This window comes from Taeniopygia guttata, chromosome 23, assembly GCF_048771995.1.
Source record: "Taeniopygia guttata chromosome 23, bTaeGut7.mat, whole genome shotgun sequence".
Taxonomy (NCBI): Eukaryota; Metazoa; Chordata; class Aves; order Passeriformes; family Estrildidae; genus Taeniopygia; species Taeniopygia guttata.
Window position 1 is genome coordinate 3,988,104 of NC_133048.1, and position 27,462 is coordinate 4,015,565.

At 64.8% G+C, this 27,462-nt stretch overlaps 1 protein-coding gene and 1 long non-coding RNA gene across 6 annotated transcripts in view; both read right to left on the bottom strand.

Moving 5' to 3' along the window:
* Positions 1–1,451: 1,451 nt before the first annotated feature.
* On the bottom strand, positions 1,452–2,043 carry LOC140680464 (uncharacterized). Its single transcript, XR_012051785.1, has 2 exons — positions 1,666–2,043; positions 1,452–1,575 (listed from the first exon to the last, which is right to left on the bottom strand). It is a non-coding gene; the product is annotated as an uncharacterized lncRNA (long non-coding RNA).
* A 985-nt stretch (positions 2,044–3,028) lies between these two features.
* The window catches only part of AHDC1 (AT-hook DNA binding motif containing 1), a 53,167-nt gene continuing 28,733 nt past the window's right edge, over positions 3,029–27,462 (bottom strand). For 4 of the 5 annotated variants that reach the window (XM_030290438.4, XM_032752640.3, XM_032752639.3 and 1 more), the window contains 5 exons: positions 13,076–13,238; positions 12,115–12,155; positions 6,660–11,714; positions 5,973–6,548; positions 3,029–4,460 (listed from right to left, as the gene is read on the bottom strand). In XM_030290438.4, coding sequence (XP_030146298.4) covers positions 6,703–11,637 — 4,935 coding nt within the window. In that variant the 5' untranslated portion in view covers positions 11,638–11,714; positions 12,115–12,155; positions 13,076–13,238 and the 3' untranslated portion in view covers positions 3,029–4,460; positions 5,973–6,548; positions 6,660–6,702. Of the gene's footprint in view, positions 4,461–5,972; positions 6,549–6,659; positions 11,715–12,114; positions 12,156–13,075; positions 13,239–26,674; positions 26,785–27,462 lie in introns of all 5 variants that reach the window. The other variant, XM_072917842.1, reaches the window with a different exon arrangement.

Below are 27,462 nucleotides of genomic sequence, written 5' to 3' on the forward strand. Positions count from 1 at the left end.
GGCTGGGGCACAGGAGCGCTGCCCATGGCACCGCCGCTGCCCCGGGCTGGGGGGTGACACCGGCCCTGGGGGGCTGCAGGGGGTTCCAGGGGGTTCCAGGGGGTTCCAGGGGGCTGCAGGGGTCTCCAGGGGGCCTGCAGGGGGTTCCAGGGGGGCTGCAGGGGGCTCCAGGGTGTTCCAGGGGGATCCAGGGGGCTGCAGGGAGTTCCAGGGGGGCTGCAGGTGGGCTCCAGGGGGCTGCAGGGGGTTCCAGGGGTCTCCAGGGGGCTCCAGAGGGGCTGCAGGGGGCTCCAGGAGGGCTCCAGGGGGCTCCAGCGGGTTCCAGGGGGCTCCATGGGGTTCCAGGGGGCTGCAGGGGTCTCCAGGGGGCCTGCAGGGGGTTCCAGGGGGCTGCAGGGGCTTCCAGAGGGTTCCAGGGGGGCTTCAGGGGGTTCCAAGTGGTTCCAGGGGGCTCCAGAGGGTTCCAGGGGGACTGCAGGGGGTTCCAGGGGGCTCCAGGGTGTTCCAGGGGGCTGCAGAGGGCTGCAGGGAGTTCCAGTGGGTTCCAGGGGTCTCTAGGGGGCTCCAGGGGTCTCCAGGGGGCTCCAGGGCCCTCGGCCGGGCGCTGGTGCCGGGCAGGGCCGGGCCGGGGCAGAGGTGCCGCGGTTTGGGGCCGCTCCCCGCCCGGCTCCGCTGGATTGCGGGTCTGACGTGGGAAATCGCCTCCCTCCCTCGTTAGCTGTGATTAGCATGTCAAGTGCTTGAAGTTGGTGGGTATAAAGGATGCGAGCGAAGAATAATGGCTTCAATTTTCTTCACGGCACAGCCATTAATTTGAAGGAGAAGGGGGTGTCCAAATGTGCCGGCAGCTCCAGCCCCGCGGGGCGAGGGCGGCTCCTGCTGCTGCCCTGCCTGGCGTGGGGGACACCGAGAGCCTGGCACCGAGCCTGGCACCGGCACCGGCACCGGGATCCCATCCCGGGCGCGTCCCGGTGGGATGTGCAACACGTGTGTGCCCGGTCCCACCGCCGGGATCAGTTCCCCGCCTCCAGCCCCAGGGATGGACCCGGGGCAGGGGGAAATTCCTGCCGTGTTTCCCAGGGGATGGGAAGAGTGGGAATGGAGGCAGAGCTGCCTTTGCACAGCCCTGGGGGCGTCCTGACATCCTTTTCCGCACGGATGGAGTGCCCGGTGCTCTGCTCCGTGCTGGAGCCTGGACCCCTCCGCCTCCCTCATCCCGCGGTCCTGCAGCATCCCCGGCCTCAAGCTGCAGCGTCCTGAGAGGCCAGAACCCTCCTCCCAGCAGAGCTGCTTAATTAAAACCATCATTTCCATCCCGAGGCACAGCCAGGCACCGGGACCTGCCCGCCCCGCATCCCTGCAGCCACCCGGCCGTGCTGCACTCACCCTGGGTGCTCCCAAAACCTTACAAACAGCCATGCTAAATAAATAAAAACATAGCAAAGCAATCATTCCCCCCAAATGTTGAGCTTTTTGCTCCTTTCCCCCAGCAAACCCGGCCGATGCTGGGCTGTGCTGATCAATCCCCAACCATCAGCCCGTCACAAGGCTTTTCAGGCTCCAGACTGGCTCATGCTGCTTGAGAGATATAATTGAGGCTTTAAAAAAAGACAGAAAATAATAAAATAAGTGAAATCCAGCTGTGGCCCAAGCAGCCAGTCATACCCAGCGAGACTCTGGTGTTCCAGGTGATGATTCCTGGCGGGATTTACCTCCCGAGGGGGGGAATTTTATCATCTTTCAGTGCTGCTTGTTGTGACCTGAAATGGGAGAGAGGAAAAACGGGGTGGGAAGGAGTAAATTTGATGCTCGTGGGAAGCATCATGTTGGAGCCAAGCTGGGAATGAAGGACCATGGACTCCCAAAAAACCTGCCAGGACGGGTCGGGGAGGAGCCAGAGGGGGCTCAGCACCCTGGGATGGGTGCTGGATGCAGGCACAGCACCCAGGGGTGGCTGGGCCCCCCGCCTGCTCCCGGGCCTCGGTTTTCCCCTCTTAGGTCCCAGCCAGGGTGGGAGCCCAACATCGGGGGGCACCCCATGTGTCCCCCCAGCCCTGTCACTGTGAGGACGGTGGGAAGGAGGGGCAGCAACCCTCACCAGCAGCCCCCCCCCGGCAAAGAGGGGGTCCCTCAGCATCCCCTCACCCCCTTCAGCACCTCTGGCTGTGGTGGCGCTGCCAACCCCGACAGCCCCACTGCCCCATCCATCAGCAGGCACTGGGGGCTGCTCCCCACAGCACCCCAAACCCCCAAACCCCCCAAACCCCCCACAGCACCCCAAACCCCCCAAACCCCCAAACCCCCAAACCCCCCAAAACCCCAAACCCCCAAACCCCCAAACCCCCCAAACCCCCAAAGCCCCCAAACCCCCAAACCCCCCAAACCCCCAAACCCCCAAACCCCCAAACCCCCCAAACCCCCAAACCCCCAAACCCCCAAACCCCCAAACCCCCAAAACCCCAAACCCCCAAACCCCCCACAGCACCCCAAACCCCCCAAACCCCCAAACCCCCAAACCCCCAAAGCCCCCAAACCCCCAAACCCCCCAAACCCTCAAACCCCCTAAAGCCCCCAAACCCCCAAACCCCCCAAACCCTCAAACCCCCTAAAGCCCCCAAACCCCCAAACCCCCAAACCCCCAAACCCCTGTGCTGCAGCCCCCACAGGCAGCTGTGCCCCCCACCCGACCCCCCACTCCTCGCCCGGAGGACGCTGACGCCTTCTTCTTCCCAGGCTGGACGTTTTTTATCGCTTTTCTCCTTCTTTTCCTCCTTTCTTTGCTCCTTCCCGGCGTGTCCATCCATCCCCGGGCAGCGCCTGCATCCCTGTGTCCCCACCGTGCCCCTGGCACTGTCCCCGTGCCCGCAGTGCCACCCACCCGGGGCTGGCACCGCACCCCAATTGTACCAAAATTCCGCTTTTTCGGGGCAGCCCCCCCGCATTTGGCACGCCCCCCAAAATCCAGGGAGGGTCAGCACCCCTCCGACCCCCCCCCAAAAACCAGAAGCAAGAAAGCAGCGGGCATCGCTCAATATATAGGTTTCTTTTTAATATAAAAAAAGTGCCTATTAAAAATTCCTTCCTAAATAACACAAAAAGACCGTTTGAGGGGCAAAGCGGGGCCGGGGGGGCTCAGGGGGGCCCCTCTGGCCAGGGCAGCACAAGCACTGCACAGGGCAGCTGGGGGGGCGGGGGAAGGAGGGGGGATTTTGACCAAATTTCGGTAGTTTCCTCCTTTTTTTTTAATATTTTTTTGTGAATTTTGCTTTTTTTTATCCATTTCAGGGTGGTTTTCATCTCTTTGTGTGTGTGTGTGTGTGTGTTTTCTCTTTTTTTGCACAACCCACAAAGCTGTACAGAGATTGCCAAACTCTTGAGGAGGAGGGGGGGACACACAGGGAATTGGTGGGAGGAGAGGACCCCAAAACCCACCTGGCACCCACACACGCACCCACACCCTGAGCTTGTCACCGCCACCGCCTCGGGGACCCTGGGACAGGGACCCCCCTTTTCCCCAGCCCCCCCACTCCCTCCCCACCAAGAGGGTCTGTGATTGATTTATTTCTTATTTTTTTAAACTTTTTTTTTTAAAGTTTTTGTCTTCTTTTTTTTTTTTTTTTTTTTTTTAAACTCCTTTTTGTTTTTATACAAATTTGGATCTTTGGGTGTGTACTGCCAAAAAAAAAAAACCAACCAAAAAAACCAACAAAAAAATCAAAAACCCGCCTTCGTTCTTCAGAATAATAATAAAAATAAAACTCAAATCATCATTGAATCATTAAAAAAAAGGCAACGGAAACCCAAGGAACCCATGCGGAAGTTGCACACCACAAAACCACAGCAGATGTACAGAATGCAATATACAAGACACGATTTATAATAAAACATTATATACAATAAATAGGTTATTGTTACTTTTTTCTCTTTTTTTCTTTTTTTTTTTTTTTTTTTTTTGTTGCTCGATCTGTAAATAAATTTTTTCTCAGTGCATACTGGGGGGGGTTTTGCTCTTTTCTGCTGCATATTCACCTCTTGGATGCTTTAGGCCTGTTCTCCGTCATTTTTGGATTCTCCCTCCGGTGCATGATTCTCTATTTTTTTTTTTTTTTGGTGATTTTTCAGCTTTTTAAATTTTTTTTTTTTTTTATCCTTAAACATTTTTTTTTTTTTAACTTCTTTTCTTCAAAAGTATTTACAATTGCTGGTTTTGTGCAGAAAATGAAAATTAATCAAATAAAAAATAAAACTTAAAGAGTCCCTCTGCTTCTGGCTGGGAGGAGAGACAGAACGCGGCGCCGGCGCCACGGCCGAGGCGGGGGCCGGGGGCGAAGCGGGGCGGCGGGGCGGGGTCCCCAAGGGAGGTGGCCCCCTCCTCTCCTCTTTTCTTCTCTTTTCCTCTCCTCTCCTCTCCGCTCCGGCGGCCGGGACGGGCGGGGGGCGCAGGGCTGGGGGTGCTGTGGCTGGGGGGAGAGGAGGAGAGGAGTGAGGGTCCCACCCTGGGGTGCCTGCCCACCCCCACCCAGCACCCACAGACCTGGGGCCCGGCACCCACAGCTGGGTCTGGGGTCCTGTTCACCACCCACAGCTGGGGCTGGGGTCCTGTTCCCCACACACCTGGGTTTGGGGTCCTGTTCCCCCCACTGTAGCACCCACACCTGGGTCTGGGGTCCTGTCCCCCCCACTGTGGCACCCACAGCTGGGTCTGGGGTCCTGTTCCCCACACACAGCTGGGTCTGGGGTCCTGTTCCCCACACAGCTGGGTCTGGGGTCCTGTCCCCCCCACTGTGGCACCCAGAGCTGGGTCTGGGGTCCTGTTCCCCACACACCTGGGGCTGGGGTCCTGTCCCTCACACTGTGGCACCCACAGCTGGGTCTGGGGTCCTGTCCCCCCCACTGTGGCACCCACAGCTTGGTCTGGGGTCCTGTCCCTCACACTGTGGCACCCACACCTGGGTCTGGGGTCCTGTCCCCCCCACTGTGGCACCCACAGCTGGGTCTGGGGTCCTGTCCCTCACACACCTGGGTCTGGGGTCCTGTTCCCCACACTGTGGCACCCAAAGCTGGGTTTGGGGTCCTGTCCCTCACACACCTGGGTCTGTGGTCCTGTCCCCCACAGCTGGGGCTGGGGTCCTGTTCCCCACACTGTGGCATCCACAGCTGGGTCTGGGGTCCTGTTCCCCCCACTGTGGCACCCACACCTGGGTCTGGGGTCCTGTCCCCCCACTGTGGCACCCACAGCTGGGTCTGGGGTCCTGTCCCCCCACTGTGGCACCCACACCTGGGTCTGGGGTCCTGTCCCCCCACTGTGGCACTCACACCTGGGTCTGGGGTCCTGTCCCCACACACCTGGGTCTGGGGTCCTGTCCCCCCCATTGTGGCACCCACAGCTGGGTTTGGGGTCCTGTTCCCCCCACTGTGGCACCCACAGCTGGGTCTGGGGTCCTGCTCACCCCAATACTCAGGGGTCTGGGGTCCTGTTGCCCCCACTGTGGCACCCAAAGCTTGGTCTGGGGTCCTGTTCCCCCCACTGTGGCACCCATACCTGGGTCTGGGGTCCTGTTCCCCCCACTGTGGCACCCACAGCTGGGTCTGGGGTCCTGCTCACCCCAACACTCAGGGGTCTGGGGTCCTGTCCCCCCCACTGTGGCACCCACAGCTGGGTCTGGGGTCCTGTTCCCCACACAGCTGGGTCTGGGGTCCTGTTCCCCCCAGGCTGGTCCCAGGGAGTCTGGGGTCCTTCCCACCCCACCCTGCAGTCTGAGTCCTGCTGATCCTTGTGTCACCCCCACACCGGGGCTCTGGGTCCTGCCCCCCATCTGGCACCCCTCACCCCCCAGCTCTGCACCCCCGGGCCCCGCAGCCCCCCGACACCCCCCACACCCCGAGGGTGGGTGCAGCTGGGTCAGAGCACCCACCCGAGCACGGGGCACCCACAGCCCACGCTGCGGGGTGGGGACCCAGGTGGCCCTTACCTGGTGGCGGTGGCGTCTCCGAGCCCCGCTGGCGACGCTGCCGGGCCGGGGGGGGTCAGGGCTTCACCCCCACCCAGCGCTGTCCCTGCGGCCGGAGCAGCGGCGGACGGGAGCGACGAGAAAAGAAAAGAATCCCCAAACAGCCTCCCCAGGGGTCCCCGGCCGGGCTGGGGGCAGGGGGCACCCGGCGCTGACCCCCAGACCCCCTCCTGCCCTCCCTGCCCGCGCCCCTGCGCTCTGTCCGTCCGTCCGTCCGTCCGTCCGATTGTCCTGCTGGGGGCGGGGGGGGCGGCAGTCCGGAAAGCAGAGCCGGAGCTTGGCAGGCGGAGCGAGTTTGAGTGCGGAGGGGGAAAATCGGGGGGTTTCTCTCTTCATCCATTATTATTAATTTTCTCCTTTTGTTTCACTTATTTTTTATCTTTTTTATCTTTTTTTCTCCTTTTTTTCTCCGTTTTTTCTTTCTTTTTTTTTTTTCTTATTTTTTTTTTTTTTTAAGAAAACAAACAAACGGTTCCAATCCCAGTTAAATACAGAACTTGAAAAGTGTTCCAGAAAAAAGTGCTGGCTAAATTACCTCTGAAAGAGAAACACAACATGGAGAGAGAGAGGGGAACACGATGAGAAGGGCCCTGAGGGTCCACTGTGTCCCCCTCTGCCACCCTCACTCCCAGCTTCTCCCCCACCTACCCTGTAACAAAACCTCGTTGTCCCGTTGGCACGTCAGCAGACACTACAATGAGGTGACCGTAAAAGTGTCCTCAGGGTGTTGTTGCTCTACCATGGGTCCCAAAAACCCGCTCTTCTGGGTGGGGGCCATGACGGGGTGCCCTTGGGGTGCAAAACTGGGGTACCTGTAGTTGTCCTGCAGCTGCAACATTGAGTCTCTCGGTACGGGGGAGATGTTCAAGTCATTGATCAAGGGACAAGCGTAGGGTCCTCGGTGGTGGGCCCGGGACATCTCCAAGGGCTCCTTCTCGCCCTTGGAGGGGTGGGTGCTGCTTGGGCTGCTCAAGTGGGGGTTCAGACATGGGGGGTCCGTCCTGCCCATGAAGTCTACCAGCATGCCAGCCCCCGCCTTGCTGTCGTACGAAGGGCTGCGGGTGCTGGCGTTGGGGGAATACCAGTACGGGGGATTTTTGCAACTGGGGGAGTCATAGTGCGGTTGAGGCATGGGGAGGTCGCGGCAGGCCAGGTGTGGGGCGTGTGGCAGGGCCCCCCCCTGCATGCTGTGTTTGAGCGAGTCGCAGGCGGGCAGCTTTCGCATGCTGCCTGCCCGCAGGTCCTCCTTGAAGGCCAAGGTCGGGGAGCAGTTGGGCGAGAAGGCTTTCTGCAAACCGGCCTCGAACACAGTCTGCTGGCCGGGGGCCGCCAGCTGGTGTGGGAGGGCAGGGAAGTGCTTGCTCTCCAAATCCGGCTGCCCCAAACCGGGGGAGTCGCTCTGGAACCCCTGGACAAAGGTCCCATCCGAGGGGGTGGAGGGGTTCATGGAGTAGGGGCCGCTGTAGTCACAGGGGTCCCGCTCCCCCACCCCGAAGCCTCGGGACTGGGAGGGTAGGGGGGACATGCTGCTGTCCCCGCTGTAGTAGTCCAAGCCCAGGTCCGTGCTGTCCTGGAAGAGGGGGTTCACCGCCTGTGACTTGGTGGGGAACTTGGCTTTGCCCGTCCCCCTCTCCTTCTTGGAGGCACAAGCCCCTCGGGAGCCCCGGGGCTGCCGGGGTCCCGTGTTCCTCTTGGAGGGGTACACGGAGGAAGAAGAGGAAGAGGAGGAGAAACTCAGGTGGGAGGTGTCGAACATATCCACTTTCTTCCGTCGGCCTCGACCGGGCTTAGAGTTGCTCTGGAAGAGGACGCTCTGGTTCCAGTTGTAGCCAGGGGCAGAGGATGCCTCGTTCCAGTCCATCATCAGCTTCTCCAGGCTGGAGAGGCTGGACTGACCCTCGCTGGAGGACGCCTCGCTGTTGGCGCGCCGGTAACCAGCCGGCTGGTTGAACTGGGTGCTGTCAGAGGAGGACTCGGAGAAGGTCTCGGAGACCGTCTGCTGCTTGGCTTTCTGCGGGGTGTAGTTGGAGATGTCCAGGATGACGTTGGGTTCATTGAGGTGGCACTCGAAGCCCGGGTTGTAGAGCTGGCTGAAGGCTTCTGAGCTCCAGTCCAGCCCACCATAGCCCTGCCGGAAGGCCCACGGCGCGGCGCTGGGGAACTGCCGGCAGTTTTCAGGCGAGGGCTGGAAGGACGCCGACCCCTTGGGCACCATGTAGCCGCCGGGCGAGACGGTGCTGGCCCGGCTGTCGCAACGCAGGGGAGTGTGCGCGGCGCTGGAGAACTGCCCCCCCTGCTCGGCACTGTTGAAGAAGGCGGCTTTTCCCAGCGGCAAACTGGGAGCAGCCGTCGGTGGCGCGTAGCCGGCACTGTGGGCGCTGCTGGGCGAGGACGGGAGGCTGCTGCCGCTGCCGTAGGCGAAGCTGCAGTCCTTGCTGTTGGGGCAGTCCTGCGCTGGCGGGTACTGCTTTCCTGGTGGGAACACGCTGGCGGGTGCCACGCTCTGCCCGGCGCCGCCGTAGCTGCCGTACGGGGAGTAGCCGGGGGTGCCGCTGGCCGCTGGGTGGGCCGTGGGTGACCGGGACACGGCCGATGGCGGGGCCAGTTTGGGGAAGGACTCGGCGCCCCGGCACTCCGCCGAGCCTTGGGTCACGCCGTAGGCGCCCGAGGCGCGGCCGGGCGGGAAGGCCGGGCGGCCCTGCATGCCGTGGAAGGCGGCTTCGGCACCGGGCGTGGCCGCCGCCACTTTGCCACCGCGTGCGGCGTAGGCGGCCATGCCCCGCTGGCCTGGCAGTGCGGCCGGGGCCGCCGTGTAGGCGGCCGCCGATTTCCGCGACTCGGAGCGGGACGCGGAGAGGGCGAAGTCCAGCAGGTCGGAGGAGTCATCCGAGTCCAGCAAGGAGCGGAAGTAGCCGGTGAAGAGGCTGTGCCGCTCCGGGCCGCTCTCCGCCTGCGAGGACGGTGCGCTGCCGGCGTAGAAACCGGCGCGGCCGGAGGAGCCCGACTCCAGCCCCGCAGTGTGGAAGGGCCTTGCCTCGGCCCCTTGGTAGCCACCGCTGCGTCCGGCCTGGCCGCCGGGGTGGCCGTGGTGGGGGGCCCAGGGGCTGCCCTTCTCGCCCCCGCCCCACTCTGCGGCGGGGCCGTCCCCGAAGCTCTGCCCCGAGCCGGTTTCGGGGAACAGCGCCCCGTTCTTGCGCGCCCGTCGCTTCCGCTTGGGCTTGCCCACGGGATCGGGCTCCAGGCGGCCGCGCTTGCGGGGGTGCACGGGGTCAGCGTGCAGGGCGGCGGGGGCTTTCTTCTTCTTGCCGATGCCCTCGAAGAAGTCGCTGAAGGAGCAGCGCGCGGCGCGGGCGGCGTGGCTGCCCCCACGCCCACCGAAGCCCCCCGCCTTGCCGCCGCGCCGCCGAAAGCCCTGGACGCGGTGCAGGAAGTGCGAGATGCTCTGCGTGTCGGGGGCCTGGTGGATGGACTCGGGCTCGCTGGGCGTCCAGCAGCGGGGCGGCGAGCAGCGCCCCGAGCACTGGCTCTGGCGGTTGAGGAAGGCCAGCTTGGCCAACACGTCCGAGTAGTCGGCTTTGCTGTCATTGGTGTCAGCAATGTAGGAGGGCTGGGGCGAGGCCAGCTTCTGCTTCCTCCTCCTCCTCTTCTTCACCTCCGGGGTGGGCTCCTTGGGCTTGGCTTGGCCCAGCAGCAGGTTTTTGGGAGGCCGTCCCCGCTTGCGCTTCAGGATAATGGGCATCTCCCCGGGGGGGAACACCACGACCACGTTGCGCCCGTTGTTCTTCATCTTGAGCAGCGGCGTGGGCTCCACGGAGCTGCTGGCTGCCAGCTCCTTCCCCTCCAGGTTCAAGTTGCTGCTGAGCGATGACACCTTGTAGGTGGTCTTGTTCCTCCTCCCCAGGGACACGGGGATCTTGGCCATCTTCACCACCATCTTCCTCACCCCCCGGCACTTGCTCTTCTTCCCCACCGTGGGGGCTTTGGGCATCTCGTCGGGGTCCAGCGCGGTGGGAGGCGGTGGCGGTGGGGGGCTGAGCACCGGGGTGTCAGGCTCCTCGGGCCCGGGGGGCATCTCAGCGGGCAGGGTGAGGGGGGACAGGACGTGGCTCTCGGGGGTAATGTCCACCCGGCGCCCGCGCCCCGCCCTCCTCCTGCGGCACAGCATCTTTGGCTTATCTGTCCGGCGCAGGGCGTACTTGCGGTGGTCTTCGCCGCACCGCCCGGCCCCCCGGCCCCCGCAGGGGCCCCGCTTCACCATGGTGCTCAGGGGGCACCCCCCGAGCCGGGGCTGCAGCCCGTGGGGCCGCAGAGGGTCCCCGGTGCCCGGCTGTGCCTCCAGCAGCTCCGAGACAGTTCCCAGTGGCTGTGGCTCCAGCAGCGAGGGCTCAGTGGGCAGCAGCGGGGGCTCCAGCGCTCCAGGCAGTGGCTCCAGGGTCTGCAGCCCCAGAGGCTCCGCCAGTGGCTCCAGGGACTGCAGCTCCAGCGACTCGGACAGAGGCTCCAGCGACTGCAACTCCAGCGACTCAGAGAGCGGCTCCAGCGACTGCAGCCCCAACGGCTCCAGGTTTTGCAGCTCCAGTGACTCTGGCAGCGGCTCCAGGCTCTGCGAATCAAGCAGCTGGGGCTGGGACTCCAGGGACTGGGAATCCAACAGCCGGGATTGGGAGTCCAGCTCTTGGGCTGGCAGCAACTGGGGCTGCGGCTCCATCGCTTGCGACTCCAGCAGCTGCGTCCCTGGGCAAGCCAGGGAGGCCAGCTCGTTCAGGATGTCCGCCTCAGCCAGCTCCGAGTAATCGCTGGCATCGGGCTGGGAGCAGCCAGCTTCCTCCGCTGGAGCTTTGGAGACATCCCCCACACCCACGCCGTGTCCTGGGGGCTGTGGGGTGCTCCCCCCGCCTCCCTCAGCTTCTCCGTCACGTGCTGGGGGCCGGGGATGCCGCGACGGGTCGGATTTGAGGAGCACTCCCCTCTCCTCGGGGCTGCGGATGCTGTTGGCCAGGGAGGGTGAGGAGAAGAAGCTGTACTGGAGGTCGCGGTCAGCGGGCAGGAGGCGGCTGTCCTCGTGAGCCCCGCCGCCGCCACGGAGGCTGCCACAGTCCAGGTGCACCCCACTGTTCTTGAGGTCCTCAGAGAGGCGGTTGAGGTCCTTCATGATGTCGATGAGTTGCACCACAGGGTGGAGGTTGATGTGCCCGTTGCCGCACTTGCTCCGGAGCAAGGCGAGGATGCTGTCTACGTTGCAGCGGCCCGAGGCCAGCGTCGCGTTGGGGAAGGTTTTGGGCGCCCGATCGCGGGCAGATGCCTCCTCTGCGCTGCCCCCCAGGATCCGGGGCTCCCCGGCACAGCCCAGCAGGTCCTCGGCCGCCTTGGTGCCCCCGTGGATGCTCTGGCAGCGGTCAGCCGGGTCTCCGTGCAGCAGCGAGCCTGCCTGGTGCTCCCGGCCGAGCGCGGGGCACGAGCCCTCAGGGAAGCTGAGCACGCTGCAGGATAACGCCTTCTCGGCCGGGCAGGCGGGGGGCCGCTGCACCGGGTGGCCCGGCGGGTAGAATTTGGGCTCTCGAACGTAGTTGGGCGAGCCACGCACAACGCTGGTCGTTACCACTGGGCCCGGGGGCTTCACGCGCATCCTGACCTCCTCCTCCCCCGCGTGCCGCTTGGCCGAGCAGTTGCTGACATGGGGGTCAGGGAAGGTGACACCAGGACCTGTGGGCAGCAGAGAGGGGGACAGTGAGGCTCCACAGGCGCTGCTGGGCTAAAACAGCCAGCAGAGCCTCACTCCAACCCCCTGTTCTCAGGGATGAGGTTCCCATATCCATCCCCCTGCTCCCTCTGCCCTGTCACCAGCTGGGACCCGACTGGCACCGCAGGAATGTGACGGCCCTGCTCACAGCTGGGAAAATGGGGCCTTGGGGGAACTGGATGCCTTGCCCAGCTCAGGAGCAGGGGCTGGATGCCCTCCCCGCACCAGGACCACTCGTGCCAGACTCCGGCACAGAGCCCCCACCCAGGTGAAGAGGGGTAGCTGCTTCCCGTGAGGGTCTGGGTTTGCCCACCCCACACGAGGGGCAGAGTTTGGGTGTCTGCGGGGAGGGCTGGAACTTACCCTCGGCTTTGCTGCTGCTTCTGCTATTGCACTTGAGCTCTCTGCAAAGGAATGGGTGTGCGGGGTCAGCCCCACACAGGGGGGGACTCACTCAAGTGCTCACCACCCCTGTGCCAGTCCCTCCACGGGACGTACCAGGGGCTGATCCTCCCGAGCTCCCACGGCCGCCCATCACCCGGGCGTCGGGGCCGCGGGGGGGTGGGCAAAGAGGGGGAGGCCGCCTCTGATCTGGGGGGCAGAGGGGACAGATTCACGCCCCCGCCCTCCCCCCGCGGGGCGGGGGTCCTGCGGCGCCGCTGCCGCTAGGTGTCCCCGGCGAGCCGCGCTCCGGACGGGGGGGTCTCGGCCCGAGGAGGTGCCCGGCACACCCCAAACCCATCCCACCCCCATCCCACCCCCATTACACCCCCCATGCCACCCCCCATCCCAACCCCATCCCACCCCCATCCCACCCCCGCATCCCACACCCCCATTACACCCCCCATCCCACCCCCCATTACACCCCCCATCCCACCCCCCATCCCACCCCCCATCCCACCCCAGCATCCTACACCCCCATTACACCCCAGCATCCCACCCCCACATCCCACCCCACACCCCACCCCCATCCCACCCCCGCATCCCACCCCACATCCCCCCGGCTGCCCACCCGCGACACCCCGCGCACAGCTCCGCACCCCTCCCCTCGCCGGGACGCCCCTCTGTGGCGCCTGCCTCAGTTTCCCCTCTTGGGAAGGGGGTACAGCGATGGTTGTGTTGGGGTGGCTCGGGCGCTCACGGATGGGTGCCGGGCACCACGTGCCCCCTGCACAGGGGCTGCAGCCCCTCTGTTCACCCCAAAATCCCGAGCCGGGAGGCTGCACAGAGCCGGGGATCCCCCCTCGCCCTGTATGCCCCAGACAGGGATGGACAGAACACCGGCAGCAAGGCGTGCCGCCGTTTTTGGGGTGACCCCGGGTACCTGTTCCGGGGGTGTTTGCAGTGCAGGTTCACTCGGAAGCTCCTGCTGTCGCCGTCGCTGCCGGGCTGGCGGGGGCCGGAGCCCTGGGCACGCGGGAACCACTCGGCTGGCGGGCTGGCACCGTTCTCCAGTGCGAGGGGCTGGCAGCCGACCGAGCTCCCATCTGCTCGAGAGAGACCCCCGACATCAGCCCGGCGGCCCCCTCCCCTGGGAGTGACACTTGTCCTGGCCGCCTTGGGTGCCCGCTGGGCTGGGCACATCGTGTGCCGCCCGTTGACGCCTCCCCCTCGAAGCCACAGCCCACGGGGACACCCACCTTGTGCCCTTAGCCCCATCACGGGATGCCTGGGGTGACGTTTTGGGGCAGGACAACCCTTTCCTCCCACCGTGCCCATGCCTTGAACGGGGGGCTGCCCATTTGAGGGGAAGCATCTCCCCACCAGGCAGTAGCACACGTGTGCTCATCCACATGGATGTGCAACTGCACACGCGTGTGCAGGAAACTCTGGCCACCCACTCTCCTGCAGGAGGTCGAGGCACCCACAGGGGTGCACGGTGGAACCCCTCAGCCCCTCGCAACCCCCCCGTGCCAGCATGCCCGCCTGTTTCCCCCCCCAGCACCGCGTGTGAATCCCTGCCGGTTGGCTCCCTCCCCCAGCACACACCCGCAGACACACACACGCAGCCGCTCGGCGTGATCCAGGCTCTTCCCGGTGTCTGGATTAGCGTGACAACTTATCAACAAGGCAGGGAAAGAGAATTCAAACCTGTCAGTCCATCCGCATCCCCCCCTTTCCCCGTCTCCCCGCCAGCCTTTGGGCGCAGCGCTGGCACCGCGGAGCTGCGGGCACCTCGGTGTAAAGTTACACCAAGGGCTATGTGGAGCAGGAAAATATGTGCTAGAAAGACCGGTCTCGTCTCTGCTGAGCTGCTGGTGTGCCCAGGGAGCTGTCGGAGGGGAGGCAGGCAGGAAGGAAGCAAACGGGAGGTTTTCCAGAGCAGCCGCCGAGCTGGTCCCCGCTGCACACGCTGCGCGCGGCTCGACGGGGAGGTTCGGGGTTCGGGGGAGGTTCGGGGGGCTCGGGGGGCACCCCCAGCTCTGCCCGTGTGTCCGTGGCGCACGGCGCTGCGGCTGCTTCGGCAAACACTGCGGGGCGCCGCGGGGTCCCCGCCGGGCTGTGGGGGTCTCTGGACACGCCATCGCCCACTCTGCGTGTCCGCCTTTGCCCACGATCATCCCCGCGGCCACGCCGGGAGCCGCAGGGCTCTTACCCCGCACCGCCGGTGTCCGGCTCCTGCTCCGCTCCCACGGGGGCCACGTGTGACACGCGGGGGACACTCCGTGCGCCGCGGCTCCGCCCTCGCCCCGTCCGGACCACCCTCCACGGCGGGGACCACCTGCACCCCCGACCATCCCCCGCGGGCGGGCAGCGCGGTGCGGAGCGCAGGTGGAGCCCGGCAGCGGCGGTGGGGAGGGGGCTGCGGGGCGGGGGGCTGCGGGGCGCACCGGGATGTTCGCCGCGCCGCCGCGCTCACTTTCACCTCCCCGCTCAGCCCCAGGCAGCCGCCACATGTTTCCCATTAGGCTCTCCGGACCTCGCCATTCCTGGCTTCCTCGCCAGGGGTAGGGCCTTTTTCCTTATTTTTTTATTTTCCCCTTTAAAAAAAAAAAAATTTCTTTTAATTTTTTTTTTTTCTCCTCCCTGGTTACAAAACACCAGTCGAGACCACACAAGCGAGGAGGGACGGAGGGAGAAGGAGAGATAGAGATGGGCGCCGCGGGCGGGGAGAGCCGGCCAGACCGGGTGCTGCAGCGGGGCCGGGGGGGTGAGGATGAAGAGCGGGGGGATGAAGCGGGCGAGATTGCAGTCACCTCCGCTTCCCACCTCCTGACCCCGCAGCCCTGCAAAGATAACAGCCCCCGAAGACTGCTGACTCGCCTCGCAGAAATCCAATATCCTCGCCTGGTGAACTAATCGACTACCTGGGCTCCCACCTCCCCTGCCCGGGCTTAATCCTGCTGCTGCAAAGCTTTAATTAGTTTAACGGTTTCGGGCTTGACGGAGGTTGGCGGCGAGAGGAATCAGAATCATGGAATGGTTTGGGTTGGAAGGGACCTTAAAGCTCATCTCCTTCCAGCCCCCTGCCGCGGGCAGGGACACCTTCCACTAGACCAGGTTGCTCCGAGCCCCGTCCAACCGGCAGGATGTCCCCCCACCTCGCCGCTCCACCCAGACAGGGCTCCCCTTTGCTGGAAAGGGTGCCGTGGGGTGGCAGCCTGAGGGCCCCCAAACCCCCCTAAGCCCGCCCGGGCTGCTGGCACCCAGCCCCGACCCATAGCGCTGGCACAGGACGGGCACAGGGCGGGCACGGAGGGGCCGTCTTGGCACCGGCGGGATGGAGGGATGGCCCCGCAGGACACGGACGTGGTTTGGTGCCCGGCTCCGAGGCCACCCAGACGTCAGGGTGGGGCCGGAGATGCCACCGGGAGACAGGCAGGCGGCAGGGACACAGCCGCCACACAGATGGGGACACGCTGGCCCGACGCCTCCCGCCCCGCCGGGGCACCGTGCCCAGCCGCCCGCGGCGGCAGCGCCGGGAACGGGAACGGGCCGTCCTCCCTCTGCCCCGCCGCCTCGGGGGTCCTCGGGCATCGCGGGGCGCTGCCAAGGTTTGGGGTGGCCCCAAGTCCCCCCACGTGGGCGTAGGGCCGTGTCCGGTTCCTGCTGTCACCCGTGTCCTGTGGGCAGGGGTGCCCCGCTTGAGCCCTCCCGCCCCGCACGAGTGGCAGGGGTTGTCCCACTCGTGTCGCACACGGGGACGCCGTGGCGGTGCCTCTCCCTCTGACACTCTGCCGGCTTTCCTTGGGTGCAACTGCCCTGCGCACCGACCCCCCACGCCCCTGGGCCATCGGGGACCTTCTTCCCTCCGCGCCCCGTCCCTGGTGTCCCCCGGTCCCTCCCAGGCGCCCCCAGCCCCCACCCCACGAGCTCCCCCAGCCCGTCCTGCCTGCTGACACCAATGGAAAATCCCCTCCAGTGACAGCTTCCTGGCAGGCGCTCGCCGAGGGTTTCCGTGTTCCCCAGCCAGCCCCACCGGCCACCTCCTCCCCGAGCCGCGCGGGGGGTCCCTCCGCCTTCACCCCCTCCACACCGACCTCCACACCCCCTCTAATTCAGCATCACAGACCCCAAAGCACGCGGGTCCTGCTCCCTCCTCCTCCTCACCACACCTCATCCCCTGCCAGCACCCTGCCCTCCTCCGGAGTGGGGCACTCCTCAGCGCCAGGGGGGTTTGGGGTCCTCTCTGGGTGCTGCTGGCAGCTCCCAGAGCACCCACCCACCCTGGGGACCCCCCACCCTGTGCCTGGGAGCAGGGCAGGCGCTGGGGGCGCAGAAGGGTGGGCACAGAGGGGTGCTGGGGCACGCAGTGCCTGCCGGCAGCCCTGACCCTCCCTTCAGTTGTCACCCCACGGCTGGAACCCCGCAGTCACATCCCCCCTGCCGTCACCACGTCCTCCCGCTGCCCTGACTCCTCTGCCATGCTCTTAATTAGGAGATGGAGCAGATGGCGCCTGGGTTTCATCTTAGGTAACGGGTCCAAGCGAGCTGCTTGGCCGCCAGTTCCCTTTGTGGGGCTAGGAGAGGTTTTTTGGGGAGCCCCCCAAGCAGGGGGCTGGTGAGGGGACCTGTCCCTCCAATGCACCGCGGGGATGCTGCAGTGCCAGGAGGGACTGGCTGGCATGTGGGGAAACATCCCCGGGTTCTGCCCGCTCACATCATCCCGGGTGTCACATCAGACCCACCCTGGCACTGGGAGGAGGGCCTGGGACCACTGGGCTATAAACAAGGGGTGCCAAAGGTCTTGACATGCCCTCATAACCCAGAGCTGCAGGAAGGTGGCTGGGGGGTTCATTTCCCTGCAATCCCCCTGGTCCTGGCCACAGGGACCCCAGGGACACCCCCATGCTGCTGGGGGCAGTGCTGAGTCAGGGCACATAGCCCTTCTCCTGGGCCTGGCTCTGGATGTGCCACAGCCCCTGGGGTCTCCTGGAGCCCACCCCGCCTGGCTGGTGGCATCCTCCAGGCCTGGGGGTCCTGGAGCCAGTGAGACCCTTGACAGGTTCAGCCCCCAGGACCAGAACGTGGCATGGTGCCCTTGAGGCGGGCAGGGCTGGAGAGGCCTGGTCAGGTTCCTACTGCTGCTGCTGCCCGAAACCATCTCCCCTGCAAGGACCATCTCCCTCAGGAGAAACCATCTCCCCTGCAAGGACCATCTCCCTCAGGAGAAACCATCTCTCCTGCAAGGACCATCTCCCACAGGAGAAACCATCTCCCCAGCAAGGACCATCTCCCTCAGGAGAAACCATCTCCCCTGCAAGGACCATCTCCCTCAGGAGAAACCATCTCCCCTGCAAGGACCTTCTCCCTCAGGAGGAATGATCTATCCTGAAATGACCACCTTCCATGCAAGGATCATCCTCCCTGCACGAAACCGTCTCCCCTGAACAGCCACCTCACCTGCAGTGGCTCTCCCCTGCAAGAACCACGTTGCCTTCAAGCACCATCTTCCCCACAAGGACCATCTCTGCTGCCACAACCATTTCCCCTGCAATGATCATCTCCCCACAAGAAATCGTCTCCCCTGCAAGGACCATCTCTCCTTAACGACACTGACTATTACCCCTCCAAGACCATCTCCCCACAACAACCGATCCCCCTCCGGCGACCATCTCGCCCAGCAATCATCCCGCCGGTCAGGAGCTCCTTCCCTGCTGCAAGGACCCTCAAAGGTGGGTACCCCGCTGCCCCCCGGATGCTGGGGAGTTGGGGGATGCATCGCCCCGCACGGATGCATCCCGCAACTCCCTCGGTGGAGGGGTCTGACCCCCTTCCCTGGCTTGGGGGGGCTCGGGAGGGCTGGGGGGCGGCTCGGCAGATGGACCGCAGCGCTGGTGGCACCTCGGCCGGCTGGAGCCCAGCGCCGCGGTTCGGAGCTAGCAGGGAAACGGGCTAAATTTAGCTCTTCCCTCGGTGCCAGCTTTGTTCCCCCGCCCCGTCGAGCCGGCGCGGGAGGCGAGCAGCCCCCGGGCCCCCTCCCCTGCCCTCGGGAGGACACGGGATGCACCAGCCCGGTTCCCTCGGGGTACCGGGGGCTGCCCGGGGTGCTCGCCCGCGGTCTCGGTGCGCTGTGCCCCGGCGCGGGGAGCGCACCCCGGGGGCGCTGGCAGCACTGAGGCCGCGCAGATGGCCCCGGGCCCCTCCCGGCTCCCCGGTACAGCCCCGGTGCGTCCCTGCCCGGCTCGGTAACACCGGCGCGGAGGGGCTCCGCTGGCTGCCCGCCGCCCCCAGCCCCAGCGGGACACCCCGGGCGGCTGCACGGCCCCACACCCCGCGGGCCCCGCTCCCCGCCGGGGCGCTGCGGGTTAACGGCGAGCGGAGCCGGGATCCTGCGAGGCCAGTAACATTTGGAAGGCGCCAGATGGACGCGTGCCCACCAAAGCTCGCTCGGCACAGCCGCGCTCCCCCGCCGCCGGGGCTGGGGGGCTGCCCGGGAGGCAGAGGGGCGCCCGCCGGGACCGGAGGATGCTGACCGTGAGCCCACCCACACCCCACGCGGGGCACCGGAGCCGCCCGGCCGCGGCCCCGTCACGCAGGATGTGGGGTGACGGGTCCAGGTGCTGACACCGCGCCGTGGGGACCAGGTGGGGACCGAGGGGGGGTCTGAGTGGGGGCAGATCAGCCAGTTGCCTCCCTTGGCCAATTTTAGAAACTGGCTAGACAAGAAAAGCAGAATGAGCCGGGCAGGATTAACGGCCGTGCTGGTGTCAGGGTGGGTTTTTTTCTTTTTTTTTCTTTTTCTTTTTTTTTTTTTTTTTTTTTTTTTTTGTGGGAGGCACACACGAGTTGAGCGGAAACTCCTGGCTGTGGATCCTGTTTCCTGGGAGATGCGGCCGGTTGGGGCCGAGCTGGGGTGTGGGAGCCACTGGGGAAAATGCCAACGCCGGCGTGATGGGGCAGGGCTGTGGGGAGGTGGGGGCAACCCCTGCCCCATCACGCTGGTGGCCTGGCACCCCAAAATATGTGGGTATGGAGGTGGTGCACCCACCGACAGGCCTGAATGTGCACAAGATGGTCGTGCACATGCAGGCGTGTGCACAGGTACACGCACGGGGGAGGATTTGCACACACACGTGTGCAGACAGGCCTCGCACAGGTGAGCCCACAGCGGTGTGGGCGCACACACAGGTACAGGAACACACGTGGGCACCAACGGGCGGGTCACACATGTGGCAAGCGTGTACAGGGGCACAAACACAGGTACAGGAACACACGTGGGCACCAACGGGCGGGTCACACATGTGGCAAGCGTGTACAGGGGCACACACACAGGTACAGGAACACACGTGGGCACTGGTGAGCGCACTGACGGACGCACACCTGTGTTACAGGTACACACCTCTGTGGACACAGGTACAATGCCCTGTGGCAGCACACAGGAGCTCCAGGCACCCCCCAGGCACCCCAAGCACCAGGGCAGCACTGCACACCCCCATCCCATACCCTGGTGGTGGCAATAGAAGCTGCTGGGTTTGACCCCAAAACATGATTCACCCTCCCTCTTGAGAGGCCACGGTGCTCCACCAAAATCTGGGGGTGTGAAGGAGGGGTCTGCCAGTGCCACGCAGCACAGGGGACAAGGACAGCGACAGGGAAACTGAGGCAGGAGCAGGGTGCTGATGGAAACAGGGAGCTGCAGCCAACTATTCCAGAGGACCCGGGCGTCCTGCAGTGCCCCAGCCCCAGGCTCGGCTCCCACCCAGCTGCCCCCATCTCCGGTTACAGCGTGGCTCAGGCTCCCCAGGGCGGGGATTGGAGCACCCAGGTCTCGGCACCCACCCACGGAGCACTGGCAGCACCGGCCCGGCCCCTCGGAGCACACACACCCCCAGACACACCAATGTTTGCTCTCCCCCCTCGCCGGGGAGCCTTCCATTAAAATTGGAAGAACACAACTTGCCGGCAGAGCCCCGGCGCGGATCGTACACAGCCTGTCACTCACACATCACTTTGTAGATGCCCATAAATTGCTTCATTACCTCTTCTAATTGAGGAGAACGCAGCTGCTGTGGGGCGGTGACGGAGCGCCTTCCCTTTGAAGGATGCCTCGCTCACCAAAGACGGGTCCGGCAGAGCCGCAGAGCCCCACCAACATCCCAATAATAATAATAATAATAGCAATAATCACCATAATGACAGTATCCAAGCAAAATCCCCTGGAAAAGGGCAGTGGGACTCACTGTGGTGAGCCTGCTTGGAGGAGGGGGCTGAGGGGGCTTGGTGGCCCTATACTGGTGGGGAAACTGAGGCACAGGGAAGGACGCACCACCCACATGGAAAGGATGGGCATGGAAACCTCTGCACCACACTGGGACCCTGAAGGGGAATATGGTGGTGACAACACTTATGGAAGACCCAAACTCAGGGGATTGAGCATCTCCCTACCCACACAGATTTGGGGGGCTGGGAGAATGCACAGCACCACCCAAAACTCCCTGGAGAACTTTCCACCCTGCTCGAGGGCTTGGTTCTCCCGTCCTCGCCAGCACGACACCGGGGGTCCTGCCACCCTCTGGTGCCCTCATCCCCTGCGCCCCGTCCCCGCGGGGCCCCCCGTCTTTGTGTGGCGGCGGCGGGCGGCTGCGGCTGGGCTCGGTCCCCTTGCAGGATACTGCAGAAGGATTTACTGTATTGCAGCTTGTGCTGGCTGCAGCCCAGCGCACAATAGATTAGCTGTAGCCCAGGGCAGCACGTTGCGGGGGAAGGAAGGTGGGATCCATCCGGCTGCAGATTGCAGGGCATTTGCTGCAGTATCCTGCAGGATCCGGACACTCGCTCTGGAGACCCGTCACCCTGCTCCAGCCTGCCACAGGGACCTCGAGGGGCTCACGCAGCCCCTCCTCATCCTCCCCACCAAATTCTACAGCAGGAACATTTCTCGTGGCCACATGGGCCGGGGGACACCCTGCTTGTTCCCTGTCCCCGTTTGGAGGTCCGGAGGGGCTGCAGTCCCCGATGGCACACCGGGGCCCCCCTCGCTGGGTGCGACGGCACAAAGCTGGTGCAGGGAGGGAGCCAGGGACTGCAAGCAGCACTAATTGATCGCGATTAATTCAGCTCCTACCTCCTCGGGTGGCAGGAGAGATGCTGAGACACAAGCACAGCCCACAGAGCTCCCCAAACGGGCTCTGCTCTCCCCTGTGCCCACCCCTTCCCCCCGTGGGGGACCCACGCTGCCGGTCCCTGCGGGTGTGGGGGTCTCTGGTGGGTGTCCAGCTCCTGCTGCTGCCTCAGAGGTGCTGGGGATGGGTCCTTGGTGTGGACCCACATTCCCGGGGGGCTGTTGGAGGGTGAGGGTCCTGCAAGCACACCACCCTCCCCCCTGAGATGCAGGGATGGCATGCAGGGAGATGATACTCAGGCAAAGGCACAGGGGAGAAGATGGGCCAGGGGTCACTGATGGCCTCGTGGTGACACCGCGACATCTCCAGCAGCATCACCAGCCAGTGGGTGCAAAGCAGGGCACGCAGGAGCGCTGCTGCCACCTCCTCCAGCACCCAGATGCCACCCCACTGGGGACAGCAGGCACCCTGCGGGCACCCCGCTGCGCTGCGGGCGGGGGGACCCCGGTGACCGTCTGGATTTGGAGGGGTTTGGAGCCCGCAGATTCCGGCTCCATAATCCTACGTGGGATGCAGTTTCCACAGCAACAGCGGGTCAGAGGGCAGCGAGGGGAGCCGGCTGCTCCGCTTGGGATTGCAATCCTGCCGCGGCTGCCGAGCGCCGCCGGGCGCGGGGCCGGTGTGCGGTGTCGGTGCCGGTGTGCAGGGCGGGTGTGTGGTACCGGTGTGTGGTGTCGGTGTGCGGTACCGGTGTGCGGTACCGGTGTGCGGTGTCAGTGTGCGGTACCGGTGTGCGGTGTCAGTGTGCGGTACCGGGGCGCAGTGCCGGTGTGCGAGGCCGGTGTGCGGTACCGGTGTGTGGTGTCGGTGTGCGGTACCGGTGTGCGGTGCTGGGGCGCGGGGCCAGTGTGCGGTGCCGGGGCGCAGTGTCGGTGTGCAGTACCAGTGCGCGGTACCGGTGTGCGGTACTGGTGTGCGGTACCAGTGTGCGGGGCCGGTGTGCGGTACCGGGGCGCAGTGCCGGTGTGCGGTACCGGTGTGCAGTGTCAGGGTGCGGTACCGGTGTGCGGTACTGGTGTGCGGGGCCAGTGTGCGGTACCGGGGCGCGGTGCCGGTGTGCGGTGTCAGGGTGCGGTGCTGGTGTGCGGTGCCGGTGTGCAGTACCGGTGTGCGGTACCAGGGCGCAGTGCCGGTGTGCGGTACCGGTGTGCGGGGCCAGTGTGCGGTACTGGGGCGCAGTGCCGGTGTGCGGGGCCGGTGTGTGGTGCCAGTGTGCGGTACCGGGGCGCAGTGCCGGTGTGCGGTGTCAGGGCGTGGTGCCGGTGTGCAGTACCGGTGTGCGGTACCGGTGTGTGGTGCCGGTGTGCGGTACTGGTATGTAGTGCTGGTGTGCGGTACCGGTGTGCGGTACCGGTGTGTGGTACCGGTGTGCGGTACCGGGGCGCGGTGCCGGTGTGTGGGGCTGGTGTGCGGCGCCGGTGTGCGGTACCGGTGTGCGGTACCGGTGTGCGGTACCGGTGTGCGGGGCCGGTGTGCGGTACCGGGGCGCAGTACCGGTGTGCGGTACCGGTGTGCGGTACCGGTGTGCGGTACCGGTGTGCGGGGCCGGTGTGCGGTACCGGGGCGCAGTACCGGTGTGCGGTACCGGTGTGCGGTACCGGGGCGCAGTGCCGGTGTGCGGTGCTGATGTGCGGTGCGGTGTGCGGTACCGGTGCGCGGGGCAGGCCGGACCACGGCGGGACCACGGTGGCGAAGGCAGGCGGCAGAGGGACCGCGTGGGGCGCGGGGGCGGCTGGGCTGGTGCTGCCGGGGGGGCGGCAGAGGCTCAGTGTGGCGTTGTCAGCAAAGATGTCACTAATTGTCTGCAGGAGCAGCAAACTCTCGTTAACCCTTGGGCAGCCGGCGGCGGGAGCGCTGGCGGGGCCGGGGGCACCCAGGGACCCACGGCCGAGTGTCCCACCTTTGCCACCGCCCCCTTGCACGGCTCTGGGAGAGTCACTGCACCCACCTCGCCCCAGCGTGGCCGCCGGGACACCAGCGTGTCCAGCTGGTGACCGTGGGCAGCCCACTTGTCCCGTGGGCTCCGGCTTTGTCACCGTGGCTGTGGCCGTGGCTGTGCCGCCCCTGGGGCGAGCAGGAGCACAGAGGGAAATGCTGTGCCAGGGACACTGAGCAGGGTCACCTCCATCATTCCCTGTCACCTCCTGTGCCTCCATCCCTGCACCTCTGTCCATCTCCATTCCCAGGCACACCCAGTGAGCGCAGCGCGGTGCAGAGGGGCACCCAGCACCCATGGCCACCACCCAACTCCTACCACACCCCACACCCCACCACGGCTCCATCCGCACGGGAAAAGCACACACGACCCCAGGGTGACGCTTGGGCACAGGGCATGAGCACCCACCCTGCCCCGGGAGGCTTTGGCCGGGCTGGCACAGGGGTGAGCACCGAGGCAGAGGCAGAAATGGCTTTTCCACCTCAGCCAGCTCCAGGTAGACCTGGAAGCGCTGCCGGGAAGCGCTGACGTCGGCAGGAGCGGTGGGGGCAGCGGGGGGAGGCCGGGCCGGGGGTCAGCAGAATGCCTCCGGCTCAGCTCGCCCCTGCCAGCCGTTCCGCGGACCTTTTGTTCCCATTCTGCACCTTTCCCAGCACCTCCTGCCCCCCGGGGCTCCCAGCCGGGGCTCCAGGGCAGGGGCCCCTCCGATACTGTGGGTTTTGGCGAGCAGGATGTGCCCAGCGTGGCTCATGGCACAGGGACTCAAATGATGAGGGGGACACGGGCACATCCAGCCCCAAGCGAGGTGACTGAAGGAGCTCTGGGGGCTCTGTGTGGGGGATCTGAACCCAAACCTAAAAGCCTGACCCCCACCTCCCTGACAGCCCTGGCAGAGTTAGGGGGAGGAGGGTAGCACGGCTCGGCATCCCCTGGAGCTCGTCCAAAGCACAGCCAGCCTGGTGAGCTCAGCGAAGGGGATGGATCCTGCACGGCGGCAGAAAATGTGTACAAAACCAGTGCTCCCACTGCAGGCAGCCACCGGGACTGGAAAAACGCAGGGCACAGCCCTCTGCCCTCCTTCCTGGTATCCCAACACCCCGGCAGCTCACGGGGACACAGAACTGGTGGCTGCAGCTCATCCTGCATGGTGACAGCACCGGGGACCCCAGGAGAGAGCCAGCTCCCCCCGTCCCCCGCAGCCGCCGCTGGGGCCTGGGAGGAGCCGGGCCCGGCAGGTCTGGACTCGTCCAAGGACTCTCCCAGCCTCCAAGGACTTTCTGCTGGGATTTCCTGGGAGGGATGCAGGTTTGCAGATGTCACAGCATTCCGGGGTTTCTGCTCCATGAGCTCCTTGGACCCACACTCGCGGTGCCCAGTGGTGGGGAATCCTTTTGGCAAAGCTCCCAGGGTAGCAGTGTCAGGCTGGGACAGCAGCACCCTGCCCAGTATGGCTTACTGCTCCTCCGGGGTATCCTGCAGCTGGCACTGGCTCCAAACAGCTCCTCAGTGCAGCACTGCCTGGGGCCTCCTGGTCCCTGACATTCCTTCCATCCCTTCCCGCTGGAGTGCAAACCTCCCCTGGATGCAAATTCATCCCACTGCAGGGTGCAAACCATAGCTGGGTGAGCCCCTCTCCTGGATACAAACCCAGATACAAACCCAGCCCTGGATAAAAACCCATCCCTGGGTGACTATTCATCCCTGGATGCAAACACGTCCCTGGGTGCAAATTCATCCCACTGCAGGGTGCAAATGCACACCTGGGTGAAAATCCATCCCGGAGTGATAATTTATCCCTAGATGCAAACTCATCCATGGGCCCAAATCCGCCCTGGATGCAAATCCAGCCCCAGGGTGCTGCACCCCATTCCACTGCCTTTGCACCAGCACCCCTCCCCTTCCCCAGCTGCCCCAGCCCAGCCCAGTGGGACCCTGTCCCCCACCACTGCCACCAGGATCCTGCTGCCAGCCGCGCCCTCCGGATCCGGCAGACAGGTCTCTCCCCCCCAGGCTCCCTGCTCGGTGTCTGGCTGAGCTAAGCGTATTTAGTGCTTTTAATTGTTCTTAATAAATCAATCCCGCCAGCCCCTTAAATCATTTTTGTGGCTTCCCTCGCAGCCGTCCCCGCGGCCGTGCCGGTGTGGAGCCTGCTGTCTGCAGCACTGCCGGGGAACACGGTGGGGATGGGGCACTTGGGACACTCCCTGCCCACCCCAGCGCCACCCCGCTGCTCCTCAGCCCCCGAGCTGCTGCAGGGGGGCTCTGCCTGCCAGGGTAGGGGCCCCATGCCTCAGTTTCCCTCCCTGCATGGGGTGTTTGGGGATGCACCAGCTGCTCGCCTTGGCCCTGCTGTGTGGGTTCAGTCACCCCAGGATTGCAGTTTTTGGGGACACCGAGGGACCACAAGTCCGTTCTCTCACTTGCTCCTGCCCTCAGGGCTGGGTGCTGTGGGAACAGAGATGGTGACAGTGGATGTCACCCACGTGGCGCTGCTGTCCCAGCCTGGTGTGTGGGGGCACCTGGGCAGACGTGCTGTGTCCTCCAAGCCCCCGGTGCCACCATGGACCCCAGGGACATGCGCCATCCCCTGCCCACGCCCGCCCAGTGCTGAGCCCCTGAGGGCACAGCATGAGGCCAATCCACCTTGTGACACCCAAGGGGGCTCAGTGCAGGCCCCAGTGCGGGTGACCCGCCAGGTGAGGCTGGGATGGTGCCGACACCCACCTGGATGGCAGCACTCCTGCTCTGGGGGTCATATTACCTACCCCACAGCATCCTGAACACCCTGCAGCAGCTCCCAGCCCTACCTCCTGCTCCATCCCACCATCCAGCAGCTCATCCTCACCCATCCCACCAGCCAAGTGCATCCCACTCCACTGCACCACTCAGCCCTGCATCCCTGTTCATCCCACCACCCAATCCCGCATCCTGCACATCCACCACACAGCTCCACATCCCATCCAGCACCATCCCGCCAACCACGCCAGCCCTGCTGACATTTTTCATGGAAAGGATGAGCACCCAGCACCCAAGTGGGATCAGCGCAGCCCCCAGCCCTCTCCAGGTTCTCAGGGCTCAGAGTTGCACGGGGCTGACAGTGACACCCAACTAGATGGCAACAGTCCTATTTTTGGGGACACATTTTGCACCCCATCCCATCACCGACACCCTGCAGCATCCCCCAGGGCACGCTACCCCGCCTCCTGCTCCATCCCACCACCCAAACCCACACCCTGAACCATCCCACCACCTAAACCCTCATCCCATCCACCACCCAAGCCCAGAACCACCATCCCACCCACGCTCCAGCCCCGATGAGCACCCAACACCCAGCACGGCTCCGGGGGACGTGTCACCGAACAGACTGTGCTGGCTTTGGGCAAAAAACAAACCCGGCAGGGCTTGGAGGGAGAGAGCTAACCTTGACACAGTTGCAGCAGTCACTAATAGCAGGCAATATGCCTGTTCTTGGGGGACTGTTGCAGTTGCTAAGATACTGGCAGCCGTGTGAATGGAAATGGGTCAGTAAACCTGTGGAGAGATAGTGTGACACTGTAACCGGCACAGCTGTTGCAGCCTACATCGAAATCCCACCCTTTCAATATTTATCACTCTCCGCCTTCGGTTCCTTCCTCCCAGCAATTTTTTCCACGTTGGTTTTGCCCGGGGTTGGTGAAATCACCCCGAAGACTTTAATGAGATGAGAGGTGGTGGAGCGACGGGATGGGGTGGAAAAACCACGGTGCAGGGGGATGAGGAGGGAAATTGAAGCCCCCATTTTGGGTGGGTGTCTGTCTCCCCCTCCCCACCCCACCCCATGAGTAGGATGGAGCCAGTTCTTGGAGAGATTTAACAGGAAACAGGCTATAATCCCCCTGGTAGGAAAACGGGTGAAAAGGTCAATTTACTTCTGTCCCTCGTTTAGGCACTGTGGTGAAATTACACACTCGCAGGAGCCACGGCTGGGAGCGGAGGGAGCAGCGCTTGTGTCCGTCCTCAGCTGTCCGTGTGTCCTGCTGCGTGCCCCGAGCCTTCCCAAGGCACCCCGACCACGAGCAGCACTCGCACGGCCCGGGAGCAGCACCCAAGAACCCCACGGCAGCACCCATGGGTGCCATCCGTGCATGCCAGCATCCCACCCCGCGCCTGGCACCCACGAGCGCCCTGCGTGCCCAGACCTCGGGGCTCCAGCATCTCCCCACCTCCTCC